At 36.9% G+C, this 24,389-nt stretch overlaps 3 protein-coding genes and 1 pseudogene across 3 annotated transcripts; 1 reads left to right on the top strand and 3 right to left on the bottom strand.

Moving 5' to 3' along the window:
* The first annotated feature begins 2,563 nt into the window (after positions 1 to 2,563).
* LOC139196171 (uncharacterized) lies at positions 2,564 to 3,556 on the top strand. Its single transcript, XM_070821838.1, has one exon. The coding sequence runs from the start codon at positions 2,564 to 2,566 to the stop codon at positions 3,554 to 3,556; it is 993 nt and encodes a 330-aa protein (XP_070677939.1).
* Positions 3,557 to 3,732: 176 nt separating this feature from the next.
* Positions 3,733 to 8,698, bottom strand: LOC103440967 (protein NUCLEOLAR COMPLEX ASSOCIATED 4-like; annotated as a pseudogene).
* A 1,624-nt stretch (positions 8,699 to 10,322) lies between these two features.
* Positions 10,323 to 11,306, bottom strand: LOC103440966 (uncharacterized). The gene has a single exon (XM_008379662.3). The coding sequence runs from the start codon at positions 11,304 to 11,306 to the stop codon at positions 10,323 to 10,325; it is 984 nt and encodes a 327-aa protein (XP_008377884.3).
* An 856-nt stretch (positions 11,307 to 12,162) lies between these two features.
* LOC103440937 (alpha-1,3-mannosyl-glycoprotein 2-beta-N-acetylglucosaminyltransferase) lies at positions 12,163 to 17,247 on the bottom strand. The gene is made up of 18 exons (XM_070822474.1): positions 16,949 to 17,247; positions 16,757 to 16,807; positions 16,295 to 16,382; positions 16,102 to 16,164; positions 15,672 to 15,783; positions 15,516 to 15,561; positions 15,349 to 15,411; positions 15,193 to 15,259; positions 15,050 to 15,118; positions 14,896 to 14,965; positions 14,714 to 14,775; positions 14,169 to 14,258; positions 13,972 to 14,066; positions 13,378 to 13,440; positions 13,231 to 13,269; positions 12,981 to 13,151; positions 12,628 to 12,756; positions 12,163 to 12,528 (listed from the first exon to the last, which is right to left on the bottom strand). The coding sequence occupies exons 1-17, from the start codon at positions 17,015 to 17,017 to the stop codon at positions 12,640 to 12,642; spliced, it is 1,335 nt and encodes a 444-aa protein (XP_070678575.1). The 5' UTR covers positions 17,018 to 17,247; the 3' UTR covers positions 12,163 to 12,528; positions 12,628 to 12,639.
* Between the last annotated feature and the right edge of the window lie 7,142 nt (positions 17,248 to 24,389).

Below are 24,389 nucleotides of genomic sequence, written 5' to 3'. Positions count from 1 at the left end.
TCTGTGTGTCTTGTGTGTTTTATGTATTTTGTGTTTATACATCTGTATCATGATGTTCATATTCTTCCATAGTGTTTCATGAGTTTCATGTATCGATTTAGTGATTTTTCAATATTTATCAGAATTTAAATATTTTTAGATTAAAATGTTTATAAAATTAATTTACGATAGTCTACATAATTTTTTTTTAAAGAAAATTTAAGAAAAAAATTAGCCTAAGTTCATTCTTTAATAATCCCAGACTAAAATTTTAAGTCAGAAGGGTTAGAGCAGAAAAATTATTTCTAGGCTAAAAACTAAATTTTCCGGGCTAAAAAATTTGGCTTTTAGCCCAAGGGTTGGAGATGGTCTTAGGGACTCCTACCACCACCTTTGAGTACTCATTTAAAGATTTAAAGAGAATCTTTGTGTCCCTAAAGGAATATTACCTCCAATGGGAGAGTCCTTATAGTAGAATCCCTAAATTTGAGGTTTTTACAATTTTATGTGATAATTTGATTAGGTGCACATTTTTGTTTATGTTAACATTAAGTTCTCGTAAAATATTTTTGTGAATATTTTAACCAAAAAAAAATTCAAATTCTGACACTAAATTGTTTCATCACAAAAACGTAACTAGAGTAAGTGAATTGAGTACGAATGAACTGAGTATATGAGATAAAGTTGTGGTAAGTTTTGGTTAGATGATTTGGTATTTATAGGAATGATGAGAGAACAAAATGAAAGAGTAATCCAAATTGAAAATATTAATATTTCAACGGAAGCATTATGAAAAGAGAAAACAAAAGAATTTGAAAACCAACATGAGAGAGTAACCTAAATTGAAACGGGTTTTTAATTGGAACTATTGATCTTTCAATGGTAAACAAATTTGAAAAGCAAGAATCAATTTGGACCTTCCATTTTAAATGGTTAAAAAGAAAAGAAAAGAAAAGACAAGGCTATGTGACTGGGACCCACGCCTGTTTTTCCACTTAAATTGTCCTATTAGGTCCACCATTTTAGTCCCTATATATGGGTACATACACCAAGTATCTAGCGAGTTCCTATACTTTAGGGACTCACTTTCCGATCTATTGGAGATTCATTTTGTCCTTATATTTATTTTATACTCATTTTATATGGTGCTTGTCCCTATATAGGGACTTAACTGGAGATGCTCTAAATTTGGAGAGGAAATAGCAGCGTCTAACAAGTCAGTTGTGCCACGATCGCAAGGCCGCCACAACCAAGAGAACAAACCAACAAAACAATTGCACCAACGGAATATGGGGGTGAGCAAGCCACCTGCGCATTGAGTGCTCCCATAATCCTACCAAACAGTCCTAAAAACACTTAAACAACACACAACACCAAAGTGCGCTATTGAAGAGAGGCCTCCGATAGGTTAAGTAGCAGAGGTTGATTGTGGAAGACTTGTGACATCACTGACATGAAATGACAACTGAGTAAGAAAGAGACATGAAAGCCCAGATTGAGACAAACTCATAAAATTGAGACAAAAACTCAGACGAGGGCACCAAATCAAGGGCCAAAGCCAAAAAGAGAAGATAAATAAAGACTATAACGATAAAAGACTAAAAGGAACATGAAAAGTTGGCACAAGGCCCCAAAATCTTAGAGACGATCCTGTCTCAACTCTTGAGTGTGTAGTCTTAAGATTCTACTCTCTTGAATGATGATTATCAAACGGCCCCTTAATGTCTTTGAGTGGATTGATTGACAAATCAATTTGGAAGGAACATTCTAGTTTAATAGGATTTGTGATCTTTGAAAATCCCAAACACCAACGTCCGAAACTCCAAGCAAGCAAAGGAGGCTACTACATAAGGACCTCAAAATGAGATTCATCCTTAAAAATCTCATATTCTTTGGTTGTGATCAAGACCTAGTGCCACCATGAACACGCTGGTGTTGTGGGTGTGGAGCAGTCTTGTCATTTTTCTTTTTTTTTTTGTTGGTGGGAGTGGTGTGTTCGTATTTCAGGGTAATTTAGTGAAAAGTGTGTTGTTTTTGGAAAAATTTAAAATTCAAAATTTTAATGAGGTGTAGATTGAAATTGGAGTGAACTCAAAAAAGAAAGGTGGTGGTGTTTAATTTTTTCTTTTAACAGACGATAGAATAATCTACATTAAACTCATTCAAACCATAAAAAAGGTGATTCAAATAGAAAAACTCGGGTTCAAAGACAAATGTTTTTAATCTAGTGAGCTACAAATCACTTGCGGTTGTGGTGTTTAAATAGAAAAACGTCATAAAAAGACCTGGGTGTAGTTTGTTTATATCCATTTGATTCAATGATTATTTTACGTTCTCCTATTCCTTTTAGGAAAATCCACTCCCATTTTCCTATTGGGATTAGGAAATTCCTAGACCGCCGTAAAATGAAAGCACATCCAATCCTAATCCTCAATTATAAATACAGACTTTTCCCTTCCATTCATTACGTTACAAGCTACAATTCCCATCTCTTTCCGCATTCGATCACTTTTTCAAGTAGGAGTTGCTTAGAAAGCAAGTTAGGGTTTCCAAGTTAGAATTCTACAACTTTGGGATCGGAAAGATGGCTTCTCTAGTTATGCGTCCTGCAGAGGCGGAGCAATTCGACTTCCTTCAACTCAGGCAGCAACTGAAAGAACGCATTTGCATGAAGAAATCAGAAGGCTCTGCTGTTGCTCATGGCTGCTCGGTTAATAGTACTACTGATGATAACAAGAAGAAATTGACTTTCGACAACTTTGGATCCTTCTTTGGCCCCTCGGAGCGTGTCATGGCCAAGAGAGTGCACGAAGAGATGAAGGATTTTGTGCCGGAGTTGAAGCAGTTGGCGTCTAGGGTTCTAAATTCCGGTGACAAGGCTAAAACCGCTGCAAATAGCCTTGTTATTAGCACAGCATTAAAGTGTAAAAACCTAAAGGAGTCCCGGGATTACTCCTTTTTGCAATCGGACGGTGCAGAAATTCCTAAGCCTTTGAAAGGAGGAGAGCCTGAAGAAGTTGGCAAAACCAAACACTCCTCGGCAAAGTCAGAACCTTCTTCAACAAATCAATGTAGCATGAAACCAATGCCGAAACAGAAAAAATCTGTCTCGAAACATCCCATCAAATATCGCCTGAAGGAGAAGCGTCCGGAGGATGTCATTGGCAAAGCCTCCTCGGCAAAGTCAGAATCTTCTTCGACAAAGCAGAGCTTGAAGCAAACAAAGCAATCTGTTGAGCCGAAAAGTACAGCAAAACCGATGCCAAAACCGAAAAAATCCATTTCAAAGAATCAGGTCAAAGACCGTGTGAAGGGGGAGCAATCAGTTGATGTTTCTTCTGTGATCCAGGAGATATTCAGACACAATCACAAGCGCCCTAGGGCAGGCGATGATGGTGATGATCTTGCGATGGTGTCCAGTTTCAATGACATACTGAAGGAAGAGAGGAAGAGTGCAAAAATTGCTAGGGAGGAAGACGAAAGAGAGCGGTTGCTGCTCGAACATGAGGAGAAGCAAGAAGCAAGGTTAAGAGCAGCAAAGAAGCTCAAGATTAAGATCAAATTTTCCAAAAGCTGATGTTGCATTTTCTGATTGGAGATATAATTAGGGAATTGCAAAAAATGTTTTAAAATTACTAATTAGATTTACTAAACTTGTTTTAGCAAATATAGAAAGGGATAGACTGTGCCATGAAAAATGATTAAATTTGGTGGAATTTTAAGGTACAACGGATACATCAAGAAAAATACATGTACAAGGATAACTTGTCAATCAAATAAATAGGTCAAAATTTGTTTCACCTTACAAGTGAAGAAAATCTAGACCTATAACTCTAGCGTTGTAGCTCGAAATCAATCTTATAATTCACGAGCATTTTCCTGCCGCCTTGAGAGAGTACATTTTGGTTAACAGCACTTGATCCGCTGTCGTTTTACCAGACTATCTTCGCATTCTTTATCTATTTTCCCATTCTCATCAGCGCTTTCGTTCTTTCGCTTACTGTCTTCAGACTTGAACGCCCAACCGAGAAACTGAGACTCCGAGTCCGAGAACAGAGAGGTCGGAGCTGCTTTGTAGTACGCTAGTGGAGCCGACTTTATTCTTCGTCTCACCTGCAATATAGACTCAATGCAGTGAACTAAAATGCCTCGGAATGAAACCATCAAATTAATTGCACAAGGCATACTAACAGTAGCTTTCTACAACTTAACTTCTTGGAATGCAAGTACCAGTTTCCACTATATTTTTTTACTTTTAACGATAAATTCCAGGAATGCATAAATTCTAATATATACTCGAGGAATTCCGAGACAAGATAACAATACCTGCTCTCCAAATATTGTCGCATATGAACCTGAGCTAAAATCTCCAATGGATATCTCAGTAGTTTTGGCTCGAACTGTCAAATCATTCTCGAGTGACAAAACGAACCTAAGAGCAAACAAAAAGATATCAGGAAAAGTCGAAAGGTTTAAATGACCATACAATAATCACAAATGAGCAGGACTCGAGCATGAACCTTGAAACAGCAGGGCAGTAGTGGGGACGGACTGTATTGATCTCCCACAGTGAACTTCCTGTTCAAAAAGAGATGAACAAGTAAAAGTTATTTTATAAGTAAAGCAATTAAATGCAAAATGCAAAAGATTTGGTATGAGGTAATCACATTTGGGGGGGAAATAAATACTTACTCATGGCATTTGATTTCATAGGATCAGTTTGTTCATTATCAAAAGGATCAATGCCTGATTTTTTTTATTGAATTATCTCCCAGACCCTGCGTAAAGCGGGAGCCTTATGCACTGGGTACGACCTTTTATCTGCCGAACCAGTTACGGTGCCATCCACGCCATCAGCAACCCTCTGTTCTGCTTCTGGATCATCTTTCACAGTTTCATCACCACCTCCCTGCACAAACATCAATCTCCTCATATACATGAATGAAAGAAGAATAACAAAAAAATACTCACTAATTCAGATCAAGAGGATGGTAAATTCATTGACAAAGACACAATTAAAGATTGTCTTCATACCCGATTCACCAAGCAATTGATTTAAGGATGTCTCCGTAGAAGATTATGAACCAGCGCAATATTAACTAACGCTCCAGATGGAGGAACTGAAATTGATAGCCTACTCAATTTCTTGGCAAAAGCCGCAGCCAAATATGCAGGAAGAAGTGGCGATTTTAAGCAAGCATCTACAAGCTGCAAATCAAATAGAACAATTGTAAATTAACCAATTCGTTCAATCTGAATATTCAAAACCAATTAGTCCTATATGTCTTGTGTTATAGAAGTTTAACTTTAGACCAACTGTTACTGCAGTAGTGATTAGTATTACCTGAAAAAACTTCGATCGATGTTTTGCCAGAAAAATAGAGGGAACCAGTAATGCATAAAGTTTCTCATAGAAGTTGGGGTACTCTAAACCATGTTGCGTCATGAGGATGAAAAGACTGCTAAGAGCCATGACGCTGATAACACCACCAATGTCATACGATCTAGTTAAGAAGTCACTGCACATCATCAATATATGAGATGTCATGTGATTTTATAGAAAAGTCACAGCAAGCTGTCAAGAAATGAACTACAATCAAAGTCACAAAAGACAAACTGAAAACATAAATAAAACATGTTTCATAAGTAAATTTACCATAACAGGACAGGGTTAGCTAGAAAAGGAATGACTGCCTGGAGTGTGGCAAGAACCTGAGCATCAAAACACAGCCTGGTAAGAAAATTGTAGAGAATAAAAGTAGAAAACTATCACTGCAAGGTAAACAGATTTAACAGACATAAACTAGAGGAAAATGACATTTAGTCTTTTTGCTAGAGGCTAAAGAGGCAGAAGTCACAAAACCTAAACGCATGAGAAGTGCAGTAGCATAAAGCAGATACTGCCTCTACATACTAGAACAGCTTTCCAGATATAGAAAACAAGTATAATTCTAATTAGAGTTGAGCTGTGAAGAGCTTCAGATACAAGTGGTGAGAACTAATGGAGTAGCGCGTATGAGTCTTACCTCCTTGTACACATCAACTGGAAGTGGTAACCTTAGAAATGATAACCATGCTTTAGTAAATTTTAATTTCATCTTTTTGGCAATATTGGCTGCAGACAACACCTGAAGACATTGTGAATCATTAGGAATCTAAAACTTTAATATCATAAGAAAAGTACAGATGAGAACTTAGTGAACGAAATACACAATTAATTTTGATAGTTGCGTTGACACATCTAGATTACCTTATCCTTATGCTTCTCAGTCTTGTGCTGTTTACCATCTGCTTTCAGATTCCCAGAAAGGTCTTCATATTCACCTTTATACAAAAATCTCATCAATAAACGAAGAAAACTTAAAAGCTCAATTGATCACAAAAGTAAAAGATGAAATACAATAGGAAACAGGGAAGAAACTAGTGCTTATAGTTATCACTTGTCACCATGTTAACTAGTCTGAAATTCAAACGCAAGGCATGCAGATACTCAAAAAAAAAAAAAAAAAAAAAAGCTAAGCAATCATACAGGAAAACCACACACATTCACTCACATACATCACTGTGTACTTGTGTGGTGAAACTATGAGAATAGTCTATTAGAAGAACCGTCTTGAAGCAGAAATGGCAGTAAATTGTCCGGACTTGAAGAGACTTTTCTCTCATGCCATCATTTAATCACAGAAACATACGAAAAAAGAAGAGAAAGATAACACTTCCTTCCAATGTTTATGGAAATAATTATCCATGTATTACTCACTCATTCCACTACTTATACAGTCAAATGAACTGGAAATAGCATCTTTACATTTCATTAAGTTAATAAGAATGTTGGGCAATAATCATGTTGGAGCCCACAGCAAGGACTGACTAACTGATGCATACTCTATTTTCCGTTTTGGTAGGTGATTAACTTATCCATCATCGTTAACAAAGTCTTCCACCAAAAGAAAAAGTATTAAAAGGAAGCAAAGTACGAGTTCAACTGCTTAATTACTGAGTGAGAAGGCAGGGAACACTAATCTGATCCACTCCACATCTCATGATCAGTTTTATCAACTGAGCTTTCCAGAGAGTGGATGTGTGATATCAAATAATGAATCTTGTGAATTAATTGATCCATGCTGCAAGTAAATAATTTTAGCCATCAAAAGCTAATAAGTTAACGCATTAACATACTAAAGAATCCAACACGTATGCATGCTAAACATAAATTCATTGACTGGATTACAAAATAAAAGAATAGCATAGATGAAAATGGACTTTGAGGCAAGGAAGAATCCAATATTACATAAAGATATACAAAGATCCAAGTAACGTAAAAGTAAAATGTTTAATTCCAAGAAATCTTGATCTGAGACCAAAACATCCACACATATTGTCAACAATCTGCATATGCAGAATGTAACAATAACTTCAACACTTGCCATTATGTCTGACTCAATCAGAGCACAGAAGGCAACACATTCTATATTAGGGTCATGTACATCTCTTAACAAGAGAAGTTCAACGAGAGAATAAGAGAACAGAAATTTCCTAAGCGATAGTGTTATACTAACCTTTCGCTAGGATGCTCCCCATCTTTACCGTCTGTCTTGATGTTTTTATCCTCTAAGAGGGAGATAGAAATCAACAAACCAACTAAGTTAACCATAACATCGCCACTACCCTCACTCAAAAAGATGAAAAACATAAGTTTTTGCAAGAAACACAGCAGAAAGTACCAGAAATCCCATTTGCATCCAGAACTTTGGAAAGCTTTTCCAAGCTAATGTAGGTAAAATAACTGCAAGAAATAGATGCAACAATTACGACACTTTTTAAGTGGCCAGTACCACAAATTTCCACAATAAAGGTTCCAACAAATAATAGAAGTCCTAAGAAATATCATAATTCCTAAAATCAATGGAATGTGATCTTACCGGACATCAATATACTTGAAATACTTGGATGAGAGCAAGTCTAACAACAAATCAACTGGTGACGTAGTGTAAACCTATCAGCGATAACAAAAAAAATTATAGCTTACTATTGAAATTACAACAGAGAAATATGAAAAAATAAAACTCAAACTAAGCTTTCGGAGAATCAATACAACTTACAATACTACGAAGCAGCCTATGGTACATTGCAGAGTGAAACTTTCCACCATTTCCGAACATCACAAACTCCATTATCGTGTCCAACACCACCTCCTAATCGCATTCAGAGAATCGAATTCTAAAATTGAAATCGTACTTATACAAAAACAAAAGAGAAAAGAACTGACTTTCAATAAATCGAAAAGCAACCCTGAGAGCTTCATCGGATTGCGTAGAAAGCAGGACCTCGACGAGGGCCTCAACGAGCTCGTCGAACTTGGAGCGGAGCCAGGTCAGGTATATGAAGTCGGGGTCGTCGTGGGAGCCATCGGAGTCGGGGGCTTGGAGGAGGAGGAAGGGAGGTCGGGGAGGAGAGGGGTGAAGAAGGACTGGAGAGAGAGGAGGGACTCGACGATGTTCTGAGGTGGCGAGGCCGGGGAAACGAAGGAGAGGAGCTTGGGGAGGTTGTTGATGTGGGCCCGAGACGAGAGGAGCTCGTTACCTAGGGTTTTGAGGTCGGAAATTTTGGTGGCTTTTTGCTTCTGCTTCTGCTTCTTGGAGAGGATTGAGGCCATGGCTGCTTCTGGTAAAAGCTCGGCGGGACGGAACTGAAGGGGACTGTGTGGAGGAGGGTTTAGGGTTTTAGGAGCGAGAGAGACGACTTCAATTCACTTAGAACGACATGTCGTAATAGGTTGGTATGTGTGTGTGTATATACTTTTTTTGTTTTTTTTTTAAATTAACTGTGTCCCCGGGGCATTGCCCTCAAATTTGCCTTCTCGACTTTCAATTTGATTCTTACGCACAATTTTTCAACAACAAAAAAACATGTCAAATCGCTCCCAACGATTAGATGAATAAAAATGTTACTTATTTTTATAGACGAAAACATTTAAACAATTAGACAATTTACATCAATAATTTCGTTACATAAAAAGCTTATGGTAAGATCAACTGAACAAATCAAATTCAATTCGATATATATCAGAAAGAAATTCAAGTAGTAACTACTACTACATCTTCTCAAGCCATACATATTAGAAGTACAAAGTTATTTGCACCTTACCACCATTAACTGCAATGGATTTGGCCTAAGGAACAAGTTTGTTCATTTCTTAGCCGGCGCCGTCCCGCGTCACTTGTTGTTCCTCAACTTCCTACTGGACTTCCAGTCACCAATGTGCTCAGAAGTATGACAACGTGTTGGTTTCCAAAACCCGCACGAAGCGGGTGAATCACAAACGTAGCAGTAGCACATTTCGCAGTAGCTTTCATGAGGCGTTGTTTTGAAAAGCAATTTCACACAGAGGTGCCTTGAATGCGGATAATCTCTAAAAGCAGCCTGCCCTCTCCCACCAACAACAGAAATATCATCGGAAATCACGGATAATTTGGATAGCTGAGTCAGCGGCTCAGATGGGTCGAAATCTAAGACGAAACAGTCCTCCACAGTTTTCCAATTGTTTAACATCTACATTGCTTGTGGCACAAGGAATGCTGGAAGAAGACGAAGATCGAGTTTTCTTCATTGTTGCCACTCTCCTTTTTAGTTCTTGCTGTTGTCATCCTCCCTATGTCGCTTATGATTGCGTCCTTATGTTTCCTTAATCATACTGTTTTTAACCTGATTATCGTTCAGGAATGGTTTTCCGTCCAGTACTTCTAGCAAGGAGGAATACCAAGTCTCCAAATTTAAGGGGCTACATGACGACCTCTTTATCTCCGGCATGAAAGTTTTCATCTCTTCGTTCAATCTTTTCAACATGACAGCCTGCCAGGGGCCAAAGTGGGATCCAAAGTTGTCGAAAGGAGATTTCTTGTTATCGTTACTACCATAGCAGCCCTGAGCAGCAGCAGAGCCTCCTAATTTTTACATGTTATGTTCTCTAATGCTCTCTTTCATTTGCTGCCTCAGCTGGAGAAAGAACTACTCCGCACCAGCAGGATGCGAAATTTCAGCAGCCATGTTTTCCCGTCCCAAGAAGAGTTAAATTTCAAATTTTGAAACCGTAACTTGTTCTAAAAGCAACTAGTTCACTTCACAAAAGGACAATGACCCAAAAAAAGGGTAGATACTTACGGATTTTTCCGAATCATTAACCCAATAAACACAAATAAAAATACTTGAAACTTCTACTCTTATCAATAATTTCCTTAAAGATCTTACGTTAAGATCAATTTCCTTAAAAAGAACTTGATATTAAGGAATTGAAATCCAATTACCTGAATAAATGAAATCTCCAAAATCTAAATGGAACAACATCATGTTTTGGATAATTTGATCTTAATCTTCAGCTTCTTTGTTGCTTTTAATCCTTCTTCATGCTTCTCCTCTTGTTCGAGCAGCAACCGCTCTCTTTCATCTTCCTCCCTGGCAATTTTTGCACTCTTCCTCTCTTCCTTCAGAATGTCATCAAAACTGGACACCATCGCACGATCATCTCCGTCATCATCCTCCCTAGGGCGCTTGTGCCCAAATATCTCCTGGATCACAGAAGAAACATCAACTGATTGCTCCTCCTTGGCACGGTGTTTGACCTGATTCTTCGAGACAGATACTTTCGGTGGCATTGGTTTTGCTGTGCGTTTCAGCTCAATAGATTGCTTTGTTTGCTTCAAGCCTTGCTTTGTTGAACAAGATTCTGACTTTGCCAAGGAGGCTTTGCCAATCACAGCCTCCGGATGCTCCTCCTTCACGCGATATTTGATTGGATGTTTCAAGACAGATTTCTTTTGTTTTGGCGTTGGATTTGTGCTACATTGCTTTGTTGAAGAGGATTCAGACTTTGCAGAGGAGGTTTTTCTCTTGCCAACTTCTTCAGGCTCTCCTTTAGACGGCTTTGGAATTTCTGCACCATCGGATTGCAAAAAGGAATAATCCCGGGACTCCTTGATGATTTTACACTTCAATGCCTTGCTCAAGGGGGCAGGACTCTTTGCGGCGGTTTTAGCCTTGTCACAGGAATTCAGAACCCTAGACGCCAACTTCTTCAACTCCGGCACGAAATCCTTCATCTCTTCGTGCACTCTCTTGGCCATGACACGCTCCGAGGGACCAAAGAAGGATCCAAAGTTGTCGAAAGGCAATTTCTTCTCCTCATCATCAGTAGTACTATTAACCGAGCAGCCTTGAGCAGCAGCAGAGCCTCCTGATTTCTTCATGCGAATGCGATCTTTCAGTTGCTGCCTGAGTTGAAGGAAGTCGAATTGCTTCGTCTTGGCAGGACGCATAACTAGAGCAGCCATCTCTTCCGATTCCAAAGTCGTAGATTTCTAACTTGGAAACCCTAACTTGCTTTCTAAGCAACTACTACTTGGCAGAGCAATCGAATGCGGAAAGCGAATGAACTGGAAATTGTAGCTTGTAATGTAATTAATGGAAGGCTAAAGTCTATTTATAGTTGAGGGTTGGGATTGGCGGTGCGCGGTTTAGGAATTTTTCCTAATCCCAATAGGATTGGGAAATTGATGTCCTAAGAAACAGGAGAGTATGTAAACAGAGACATTTATTTGTTTATTTTTCTTAAATTCAATTTATTTAAGGCTTTTTAACCAAGATGATTCCTGAGAATGACATAATTCTTCATTTTAATTTTTGAGATTTGACATCATTAGAAGTGGTCTCTAAGTTTGTCCCACCCTCAATCATTTTAATCCTTGCGTAATAAATCTTCGATAAATAAGGATCAAATGACAAAAACTGACGAATTTTTGTTGTTGTCATTTTGGTCCTTAGTTTACGAAGATTTTTCATTAAGGGTGGACAAACTCAGGGACAAAAATAAAAAGATGTCCATCTCAAAAACCATTTTGGCCAAAAAAACATTTTTTTAATGGAATAGACAATATTTTTTACTCGGTTAAAATATATTTGGATAAGTGGTGAAGCCCTAGTGATATTGTGTTCCAATTTCAAACCCTCCTCTCATATAGTGTAAATTAGTGTAAATTATTATTTGTCCTAACAAAAATTGAGTACGAAAATGGTCATTTTCTTTTTCTTTTACAAATTTAGTAAATTAACAAAAGTAGGTAATGACACTTTTTCCATTGGTCCACAAGTTTGTTAAAAATTAAATAAATAATAATTTTAACAAAGAAATAAAAAGTAATATTTTGGACTTCTGTATGCTACTATATGAGTACATTTTGTCAAAATATCATACATCTCAAGGATTAGGATTACAATACTCTTTCAGAAGGGAATGGTATCTATTAAGGGCAAACTGAATATGGAGACTGCTACATGTTGAATGGGGTAACTCGGTAAAGTTTCCGAAAAAAACTCAAATTACAGAAGACTGAAGACATAGCCGGCTGCAGAACTCAAATCACGAAAAACGCACCTGGCTCTCATCTAGGTGTAGTTAGCATTGGTTATCGATTTTGGTATGAGTTGCGTTTGTGCTTCAAGAGCATGGACCTCAAAATCTTAAACTTTGGAAACAATGTTTTCTCCTTGTGAACTCTGTAAGGTAACCAAGAGAAGAAAAATCTCAGATACTATTAATTTTTGAAACTTCAGAACTTTGAGCAGAGAAATAGCGGCAAGTTGAACCATACTAACCTCAACTTTGCATCAAGAATCATTAACTCCGAGCTGCTTGAGAGAATCTGGACCAACAAGGAATATACGGTGTGGGATATGGTACCGGAAAACAACTATTCCTTTATATGCTGTCCGTGGCACACCATCCTGAAAAACGAAAGAAACACAAACAAACAACTCCAGATGAATAATTTAGCAACTGGGTTTAAAGCTAGGCATTTAGAGCATTTTATTTCCAGAGCTACTTGCATAACTAATGGGGGCAGGACTTATCGAATCGAAGATTCTCCAGAGTCTCATAAAATCAAATGCATTATTCCTTAACCTCAATGATAATTAAAGGAAGTTACACAGTAAAAATGAAAAATCACCTTCCACTCTTCAAAGATACCAAACTGGCTAGCAATGTATTCGAAGTCCTGCTGGTCCGTGTACTGTACGCGAACATCACCACCAATGTTGCGTGCCTTTAGTACAAGATCAGATCCACGGATAGGTTTAGCTTTTTGCACAATGTCAGCAAAGTGCTTTATATACTTGTCCTGCAAACAGGTTGAAATATGTATTGATTATAGATGAAAAGAAAGAGCATTCTAACCAATGTATTAAAGCATCCATTACCTCCATCAGGTAGCTCAAATCCATTGATTTCCAGTCAACCTTTAGAAGCAAAAGGTAGAAAAGAGTAATTCAATATGAAAATGTTGAATAATGATAAGGACAAACATAGATTAGATGGAATGATACAGAAGAGAGATTAGTAATTACCGGGACATCATTTAGCTTGATTGGCTCAAGATATTGTTTGAAAAACTGTCCCAGACTAGAACCCTGCATAAAATTACAAGTCATGAGAATTGAAGCATGACAATTTTCACAATCCTACAAGTGAGGGGGAAGAGACTAGCACTACTACATTCTCAAGCCATTGCACTTGACATTTGACAATATCACTTAGATTAAGTTAATCAGAATGCAAAACAACTATATAGGGATTACTTAAAGAAACTATATAGGGCAATATAAAGATGGGAGGAGAAACAAAGAACCACTTTAACTCAGAACTTTATGAAAGTTGTTCCTCTAACATTGTTTGCATTTTCAAGAAACAAAGGACCACTTTAAGATAACTCGGAACTTTATGAAATTTATTCTCATAACAATGTTTGCAGTTTCAAGGAACAGATAACCACTTTAAGATAATATTTCCTGACTTTTTCCGGGAGAGATATTAAATAAAATCAGTGCAGAAATCAATACACTAAATCACTGAATTTATACAAAAAGTAAATACATGACTGCATGCACTATATAACGCTTGAGGTTGGGAAGCAATAAACAAGAAAAAGTAAGAATACATACGTGTTCTCCAAAATTATATGTTCTGCACACTTCTGGCCATATAAATTGTCGACCTTTATGATTTTCTTTTAACCTCAACCAGTCATCCCAGTAAGTGAAGCATTGTGAAAGAAAACATTTAGAGGATATGGATCTAAATTCTAACAGCATAGAGAAGTGTGAATCAAAATAAAACACATTTCAGCAACAAGGATATGCCTTTGGCCATTTTGGTGATAGCTCATCCCATGTAGATCTAGTCAGCATCCACCCGAGTCCAGGAAAGAAATCCGATCTATAAAGTATTTCTGCACGGTGAATCAGATAGCAGATCAGAAAGCACAGTGGCTCTGAGTTTCTATTTCTGATAGCTGTCAATGTCTTGTGCCCAAACATCAGTGGAAAATACTGAGGATGCATACACTTGTTGGTAAGATGATAGTAATGTAATGTGTTAACTGATAAGGTTAGATAATGTAGCAGAAGACCAAGATGCAAAGATCATTGTCAATCCTTAAAAATAGGAGCAATATGTTACAAACCTACATGAGCCAGGAACCTGAACAACCATGCTTAAATAAGCATTGGTTCTCCCACAAAAACAAAACATTTTCTCTATCCAGTCACGAAGGACAACAAAAGGGGGGTGTCAGATAGTGATCTTATTATTACATTAATGCAATTGGTCTTGAAAAAATAAATATTGTATTATGCTTGATTCCAATCTTAGGAAGATTAACTTGAAAAATTAACAAGAACTCACTAGGATCATGCACAAACTGCTTTTGCCCATTGTCATTCCACGAGGAAACGGCCATGATAGACCTACCACAGTTCAATATACAAAATTAAAAAAGTGAGGAAAAGTCAGAATTTCTGGAGTCCAGAACATTTATATAATACGTATTCAAGTCATAAGACCTCGGATTCATCTAGAAGACATACTTATCCTTGTCAAGAAGAGCTGCTGCAGCCTCAAAATAATCGAAAAAATCGGGAGCAATTTCCATATCATCTGTGTTCAAGGATGATGGATTGTGTCATACTTATAGTGGAAATAAAATAAAATAAAAAGATCCAAAAGATATTCTGTTTTAACCTTCAAGTATGATTACGCGGTTGAAGTTATGCTTGTAGAACAATCCATCCAGTGCCCATTTGTAATGAACTAAAAAAAAGCGGGATATAATAGTGAGATGTAGTAGTGAAGCTAATACAACTGAAGCAGCAAAGAATCCTTACGCGCAATTTTGTAGTATGCAATCAACTCCCCAGGTCTTTCAGCATGAACTGGTTCATAATCCAAATGCTGCAATTCATTGAAGTCAGAGTTGATAGCCATCCTGGTGTGCTTCCAACATCAAGGATACACAGTTTGATTATAAATGTACAACTTACTTGCATATAGGTAAGCTGATCGTAGCTCAAAGCCTTTTGTTTGACAGCTGGATGCGATCCATCCTAAGAAAAATGAACCCCGTTGAGCCATTGATTCTCTACTAGATAAAATCTAAAAAATAACAATGACACCCATAATGTTTTACCATATATTAAGCACATGATACCTGGGAGACAAATAGAGGAAATTTTGATGCAACGGAGCTCTGATATCTGGATATTAGAATAATTAGGCCAGTGAGTCAGTAGTACAAATTTAAAAACTGTGATGTGAGGTGTAAGTACGAAACTTACTTTTTATGTGACAAGAACATGGAACTTACTTTAAAACAGACTTAACGGTCCTTTCCAGATAATCAGCACGATTGCATGCCATAATTACAACTGCGGCCACTGGCACCTGGTTTTTGTCAATCAGCCGACCTAGGCCTTTCCCTGAAAAAAAAAAAAAAGGTGACAAAAGAATAATTTGAGTTCTTTGGAATGTATTATGGCCAACATGGGCTTCAAATGGTTCATTGTCTATAGTTATATGAAATCCACTTCAAATACATTCATCTAGCCTAATTCTGGTTTACGGAAAGGATTTTATAAAATTAAATAGTATAAACGATGAATCACCGAAACCCATGTTTTTCTTCTTCTAACAGACTATTACTATATACATGGCCTGAAAACTAAAAATAAGTAAATGGGGGTGCGTTCACTAGGGAAAAAAAAAAAAAAAAAAGATTTTGTCTGATAACCACCTACTTTCAAGTTCTTGAACTAGGACCTTCAGTTGTCCACACTCTTGCTCCAGCCGTTGCTTTTCTTCTACAATTGCAGCAGTCTAGTGTCAGAATTGAAAAAAAAAAAGAGGAATAAAAGAAGTATGTCATCGTCGGGCACAATATAATGTATAAACAAACATCTAAAAGACTCATGTGCTAGAAATATATCACACCCTCAAGGGAAACAATTTGTCCTTGTTGCAAGCTTATTTGATCAATAAGTGTCCTCAATTGAGATGTACACTGGTTCTCTGACTCTATCTGCAAAACAAAAACAGATGTCATTCAAGATAAAGTAACCAACTTTTCAACCGTAGAAGCTTCCAATGTATAAATACGCCTTACGGTTCTGAAATACACGCATGACCCATCTTGTTGGTCTCAAAGTAACATTAAGAAAGACATACAAAGAAACGTTAACATCGAAAATTACACAATATGGATGTGAAATTGTGTAAAAACTGCTTCCTTTGCTCCATTTGTTTAAGCAGACAATAAACTAACAACAGAAATTGATCCTGCTAAACAATGTGCACCTAAATTCTCATCAAACGAATAAATGAAAAGAGTTCACGTTGCAGACGAATTACTCATGAAAACTCTGATACAATAACAGACTCATAATTTCGACATACCGCATCGGCGAGGCGATCAGCGTACTTCGACTGCGTAGTGAAAAGCCGTATCTGCAACCAAACAGAAACACCAAACACAAAGTAGAAGAAAATCGATTCAGTCATTTCTTTCAGCTACAGCAACAACAACAACTCCACATACATTTCAATTCCAAATATTTGTGAGAGAATTAGGGGTTTTGGGGAGCCCACCTGGATATAGATGAACGCCGCAGCTGCGAGAAACAGGAGGAACCGAAAATCGCAGAGAATTTTCTTCATTTTGTTTAATTTTGGTGCGAAAAAAGAAATTACGGGAGCTTCCTTCCGATCTCGGAAATTATGTACGAATTTGAATCAGATGGAATTATAAGGGTTACGGATTGCAGAGAATTTTCTTCATATTTTTTGGTGTTCGGTGAATTTTGAACGCGTTTACTTTACTGCCAGTCAAGGTCCACGACCTTGCTAACCTGCGCCGGCTGTTCTTGCACGTTGCTCTCAGTGACGACAGTGTCCCATTTTTTCTTTGTTCGGACCAGAAATGTGAAATGGGCTTTCTGTGCCGAAAGAAAGAAGGTAAAATGGGCTTTGAATTTAATAAGGCCCAATGGGTCCCTTTTTTACGACCTCGAACTGCGGATAAATGTTTTTAATTATTTGATTATGACACACCCCAATTCGATAACTAGTTGCACGAGCCGCTGGCAAGAAAGTTAGCCCAAATAGGTTTAAATTTGCCCGATATCTTGTATTTTTCATTTCTTTCAAGTTATTGCTTTGTAGTTGGATATTTACTAAGTATTTAACTTAATTTTCTTTCTATTCTTTCATTTTCGTATGATCTTTACATTTCTGTAAACATATCTATGTGAGAATTGCATACTAAATTGAACTAAGAGCCAATCAGTTTGTGGTTATTGTTTGGCATACATAAACAAAATATTTGAAGTCTTTTATAAAACAAGGCATAGAAAAAACTTAACACGGATCTTAATATCATCTTCACCACAATCTTTTGATTAGAAACTCAATCTTTATATATAAAGCCAACAACCTCTTTTGGGGTCACAAGCTTCACCAAAAAGTTTTGGACAAAAATAGCCCCAAAACAAAAAATTTCAAAAGCAACCTAAAATAATGCATGGGTATTTTTCGTCATTTTAATAGTATTTTTTTTATAATTAATTCTTTTTGTACAGTTTTTTTTAATTAGTATCTCACATCAGTTGTTCATTAAATATTATTTTCTCTATTTTTAAACAAGTTCAAAACATCTTAAGAGGCGTATAATACCGGTTAAAAAAAGTTCGCACGCATATAATAATGTGATTAAATTAGTTGTCAAATGATTTTTTTTTTAGCAAATGATATTATCTACACTAAGGATGAGAGAATGAGCTTAGCCTCACAATGGGTTAGCAATAATTAAATCAATTGTTTATTGAATATTATTTTCTCTATTCTTAATGTAAATTTAATATAATGTAGATAGAAATTGAAAGACCGATTTTATTATATAATTCAGTTGCTTTGATTAGTTTTTGAAGGATTTTTTCAAGTATGATCTAAGATTATTCATTTACTTCAAATATTTGATTTTCTTTTTTTTGTCAATTCACGCATATAATTACATTTAAAACGTAAAAGTCGCATATAATACACCGTAATTAAAAAAATATTTTCTGCACGCGATTGAATGCGAAGGATAGTTTCCTTAATGCAAGCATACATTTGAATAACAAGATTATTCAACTTTTTTGTTGATATTAACCGTCAATGACAAGCATAATAAATGAGTTTGATGCCTCCTTAAAATATTTAAAAGTATTTTAGACTGACAAAAGCTACAAACATTCGCAGAAAAAATTGCGTCACCGACAGGTTGAGTTATTGCCTCATTTGTGATGTGTACTAGCTTATATCATGAAAGTCCAATTTTCATGAAAGGACCTGTATCAAATAACGCCCACATTCTTGGACTTTCTCTTCGTCCATTGGAAGGAAAAAAAGGATGTACACACACACATATACATTTTCTTTTTGAGGCGAGTCAAATATGTATTTTATGGAAAAAGACATCTCCAATTTGATAACCTTATCTTTATCATTGCATAGTTTAAATCAAAAGCAAAACTATTAGAACTTTTTTTTAATCGAGTGATTCAAAAAAAAAAAATCATACTTTTTGACGAGACGAAGAGAATGAAATCTTTCTTGATTGTTAACTCGTCGTGGTTTGGCCGGAAAATTGCTCGAACGTGGCTAACTCGAAAATGGTTAGCCACTTTCGAGCCGTTATCCGACCAAACCACGGCGAGATAGCCTTCTAAAAATGTATCATTCTCTTCGTCTCGTCAAGCAGTATGATTTTCGTTTTTGAATCACTCGATTTCGTTGAGTATTGAAGAAGTTGTGAACGTTTAAAGTTTACCCAGTTTCCGGCGAGTTTTCCAGTTTTCCTGCGGACCAGTCACCTTTCAGGCTATTGTCCGGCCATCTCCGACAACCATTGGGCTTCCAAATAGGTATAATCTTATTCTACACTTTCCTATCTTCATTTTGATATATTATTTGTCGAATTTGGTTAAGAAACGATTGAATTGCAAAGTTTTGAAAATTGCTCAAAGAGTTTTTAATGGAATGACTAAAATCATGGATGGTGGACAATCTCAGGAACCATTTTTATTGATTTTCAATTTCAGGGACCATTTCTATTGATCATGCAAATCTAATGAACTATTTTGTATAATACCCCTATTTCTTAATAAAACAACATTTGCATTTGTTGTTTCCTATCTTACAATTCATGAATTTAATACATTTTCATCCAATTGGTATTCTGAGTATATTGACAACTAGTAATGAAAGCAAAGTAATGAGCTTCTTTCTTTTCTTAACTATGTTTTTTTTTTCAGCTCGTTGAATGCTTTTCTCAAGCTTAGATTGTAACTCAATCAATAAGCAAGTGAAAAGCAGAAGTTCTATATTGCATGTTAGTTTTGATTCATTTCTAAAAATCTCATGCATGGTGCAAGAAAATCATCTTTTTGGCAGCAAAGAAGAAAGAAGAGTGAAGTACTCAACAATAATGTGAAAAGTTGGGACCTAGAAAACAAGAAATTTTTTATGTGTATTATAACTATATGAATGGCTTAATATATTCTACAACACATATCATTTGTTCCTATTAAACATAATAATGTAAATAAATCTTGATATGGATGTAAATATATTTTAACATATCCCACACATTTAATATAGTTTTAAAACTTGCGGCATCGCACAAACTCAGTTGCTTGTTTATACTTAAAGCGCGTAAGGCCGGGGAGGGGGACCTATTGGCTACAGTGTGTTTGCCACTAATGTGCACTTGTGGCTTGTGATTTGTGAGTAGTCAGCTAGCTTTGATAAAACGTATGCACTGATGATGATGTGCCCTTAATTTGTTTTTCTTCTTCATTTCTATTTTAATAAATGAGAGGTCCTAGGTTTAATTTTCGCTATAGGTGAATTTCAATCACATTATTACTAGTTCTAACACACCCCGACTCGGAATGCCCACTTGGACTCTGAATCGAGCTGTGCTTGTCACACCCCGATCCCAATATACACCCAGTATCGACACGTGACGTCACCAAAACTCGTATCTCAAACTTATTCTGCCTCCGGAATATGGCAAATTACAACTCCATAATCAAATTTCGTAGTGATTTTTCATATATCTTATGGTTGCATCTAATCTCCTCGTTAGACTGCCTACGTACCCTCAATAGGAATCAAGCCATTCGTAGTTCATCGTTCACTAATTTAGACATTTATTCCAGTGTGTTCTAACATGAATACATAGCATTCTGTAATCAATTATTGGAACTTGACATGCATGACATTACCAAGTTCAGGGCTACAGAACAAACCAACATGCCGTTCAAGACTCTCATTCCATCCATCATATAAATTCCATGGTTCCAGCACGATACTTCCATCCACAACATGTAACATATTAAATAAGCAATGAAGCACATATTATTCTCAAGCCCCATTGATCAACTAAAATAATCAGAATAATAACAACCATACCAAGGTCATTCCACAATTCCATCAATCAATCAATTCATGAATCAAATATACATGATCTTAGCATTTAATTATGTTAATCAATGAATGCAATAACATATTGTTTCACGAATTTAACCAATGAACTCTATATAATTTCCTACTTGGATTATGAGCAATAACATGGTAAATCTATTTCATATTCACAAGGTCTATTGTGGGTAGTTCTCATTCACTCGAATCTAGGGTTCTAGACTAACCTTATGGGAATGAGCGAGAGCAAGGATTCCAGACCACTCAACGGAATCCAAAATATCAAGCGGTTTCTTGTAATCTACCCAGATCTGTCACATATAAAATCAATGCTTGCATCATGGATATGGTACATTGGGCCAATCAGACACTTAGATAAACTGCGAGGCTCGGGTGAGTGACAATAATACAAGTATGTGATATTTAGTAAAAACAGACCATCGATCACAATCTATAAATATCGAGTATAGAATCATGCTTTATGAAATCATAATCAAGTCGCTGCAAACTCCGAATGAGTCACCCAGACATCTAACGGCTTTTTCATTCAAACCTCAAGAATCTCAAAACCATCATTCATATGTACATAAAAAAAAATTAAAAAAAAAAAAACTAGGGCTAGAGGGACGCAGTTCGACCGAAGCCTACATAAGTAACCAAATAGGAAGTGGCCCCCCAAAGCGGATTAACCAAGCAGAGCCACCCCTGAGAAAGTAACCAAGGTTGTAGTGACCCCCCAAAGCAGATTAACCAAGCAGAGTCACCCCTACAGCTGTTAGGAAGTGATCACCCAACACGGATTAACCAAACATGATCACTCCTAAGCATACATGGGCATAAGGATCGCCCAACGCGGATTAACCAAGCGCGATCCATATATAGTATGGTCCCCCAACACGGATTAACAAAGCAGGGTCACACCTACTCAACTATTAGGCAGTGATCACCCAACGCGGATTAACCAAGCATGATCACCCCTAAATATAAATGGCCATAAGGATCGCCCAACGCGGATTAACCAAGCGCGATCCAAAAATAGTATGGTCCCCTAACGCGGATTAACCAAGCAAGACCATCCATGTATCACTGCTACATGGTGCAGTTAGATCAACACACAAACCACTTACCCTTATCTCATCCGCTATGATTGACATTGTAATCACTTGCACTATCAACTTCTCATGACCACTAACTATCTTATCATACAAGCATAAAAGTTCTACATAATACTTCTCATAAGATTATGGGTTCACATCGTCATAAAAGCAATCATACACATCATATTAATCATACATATCTAACCACATTTCATAAACGTTTCCAAGCTACAGTCGAATCACAATTAATAAACATTGATCGATGCGAAAAATAAAAATAACGATTCAATAGAAAACACATTTAATAAACAAGTATAACTTAATATGGTGCCACTAATACATATATCGAGACACACGTCAAATAGAAACGACATGTCATCATGATGAGCCAACTAAGCTCCATCAAGCCTCAACAACAAACTAGAGATAAACGACACTAGAGTAGAGCACGTTGACTAAAACATCAACCATCGATAAGATAGGTCCATTAAGGTCAACAATCTAAGGTTATTCAATCCAGAAGATCTGCACATCAGATTCCAATCTGTAAGTTCTCAAGGGTCCAACAACTGATAACTGGGGTGCTCACAAACTTATACGACGATCCAACGATCGAATTGTCGTCAATCACACAAACAAGTGGTGGTCCAATTTGATCACCACACCAAATAATTGAATTTCAGGAAACCGAGCTAGACATATGTTCATAGGGTCACTAGAAGGCATTTGGTGCTTAGACAACACTCATGGACGGTCTCACGCACCACCACACGTGGTGGTAGCCAAGGTAAAGGGTTTAGAAAACCTAAATTTTCAACATTAACTAAATGAACTCAAATTTACGTGGTAGCTAGAGCTCAACAAGGGAAACACTTTTCACAACTAGGCCGACGATAAATTTTAACCGGAAACCATCCAAATTCACCAAAGAAAATCGGATTTCTAAGGTTATAAACACCAAACTCTAAAATGAATACGAAAGCACGAACCAAACATACCAACTTGAAGATTATGAAGAGTAGATGAAGTTTCATACCTCACTCGAAGGAAATGGTTGCCGGAATCACCGGAAAAATGATAAAACCGCCAGAAAAGTCGTGGCTTTATGGCTTCGAACTGCAAAGATGGAAAAGAAAATGGGAAATCTAACACTACAGAGATGTAGGGCTCGTCAAGAGCTTTCCATGGACACCAAGATCACCCAAAATAGAGCTTGAACGTAGGAGGTTGGTGGGTTAACGGGTCTAATCTCCCCCCAAAACGGGTTAGAATCAGACCCCTCCCACTCCCTTCCTTTTTTTTTTTCCTGAAACCTTCCCCCTTTAATTTGATTGGTCCTTCTCCGTTTAGCTGATTGGTCCTCTTATTTTTGCTTAAATCTGAATAGGCTTCTTTCTTGTGGAAGTTTAATTGATTTAAAATCTATAGTTTAGTAAAATAACTTCAAATGTCTGTAACTATACCGTTATAATCCAGACTCGCAAACGAATTTTGCCTATACATTCGTGGTTTGAAGATCTATTCGAAAATATAAATTGTGACCTTGAAAGGTCTACATATTTTAAATAATTAATTTCCAAACATCAAACTTTGTAACTAGTTTAATTAAAATCTAAATTCAAACAAATTAAAATAATTTCTCGAGAAATAATATAAAATCTCAATAATACAAATACGTAGATTATAACAGTGAAATACATGAACGGGATTTCACAGTGATGGCCGACACCTGGAAAGTGACGAAGCCATAAAGTGTAGTGATGTGGAAAATGTGTATAAATTTAAACCTAAAAGTGTCTAATTTTAATAGTGCGCTTGTGAGCGGGAATGAACCCATTTCACACATGATGTTAGAGTATAAGTACAATATAGTAAGATAGGGTGAGAATTATACCATCGGGGGTAATTATACCATCGTCTACACCAAGATTTGCCAAGAATCCTCGTTGATACGAAAGCTGAGCTGCTAAAACTTGGAGGGGTGCAAAACAAGGGTGAGTGGGCCTGAAAAATAAAGTTTTAATAAAAACCTTTTGAAAATGTTATAACCCCTCGCGGTAAAACAAGTATAGTTTCCAAAAATATACATACTACGTATGGTATGAAAATACTTACCGTAGCCTGCAAAATCTCAAGAATTCATTACGGCACAATATCTCGTAAATAAGGGCATGACATCCATAATCACAAAATGTCACATAAGCAACATATCATAACGGGTGCGCATCAACACATGCTGACACACGAGTTCATACAGAGGTATTCTGACATGAACAGGATTGCGTGTAATCATAATATACGCTCTAGTTCTACAATCACGTGAAAACTGGCGTTATTCGCGGTCACATACGAGTCAGAGTTGCCTATTGCAACCTGTACGACAGGACTGGCACCTACTTGGATCCAAGGTGAGCATGCGGTGTGGATGTGAACATACACGTGAAAGACTGGCGCTGGCCCTGGGCGAG

Source organism: Malus domestica, chromosome 05 (assembly GCF_042453785.1).
Source record: "Malus domestica chromosome 05, GDT2T_hap1".
Taxonomy (NCBI): Eukaryota; Viridiplantae; Streptophyta; class Magnoliopsida; order Rosales; family Rosaceae; genus Malus; species Malus domestica.
Note: the sequence above shows the minus strand (reverse complement) of the source record. Positions and strands in the feature narration are given on the sequence as shown.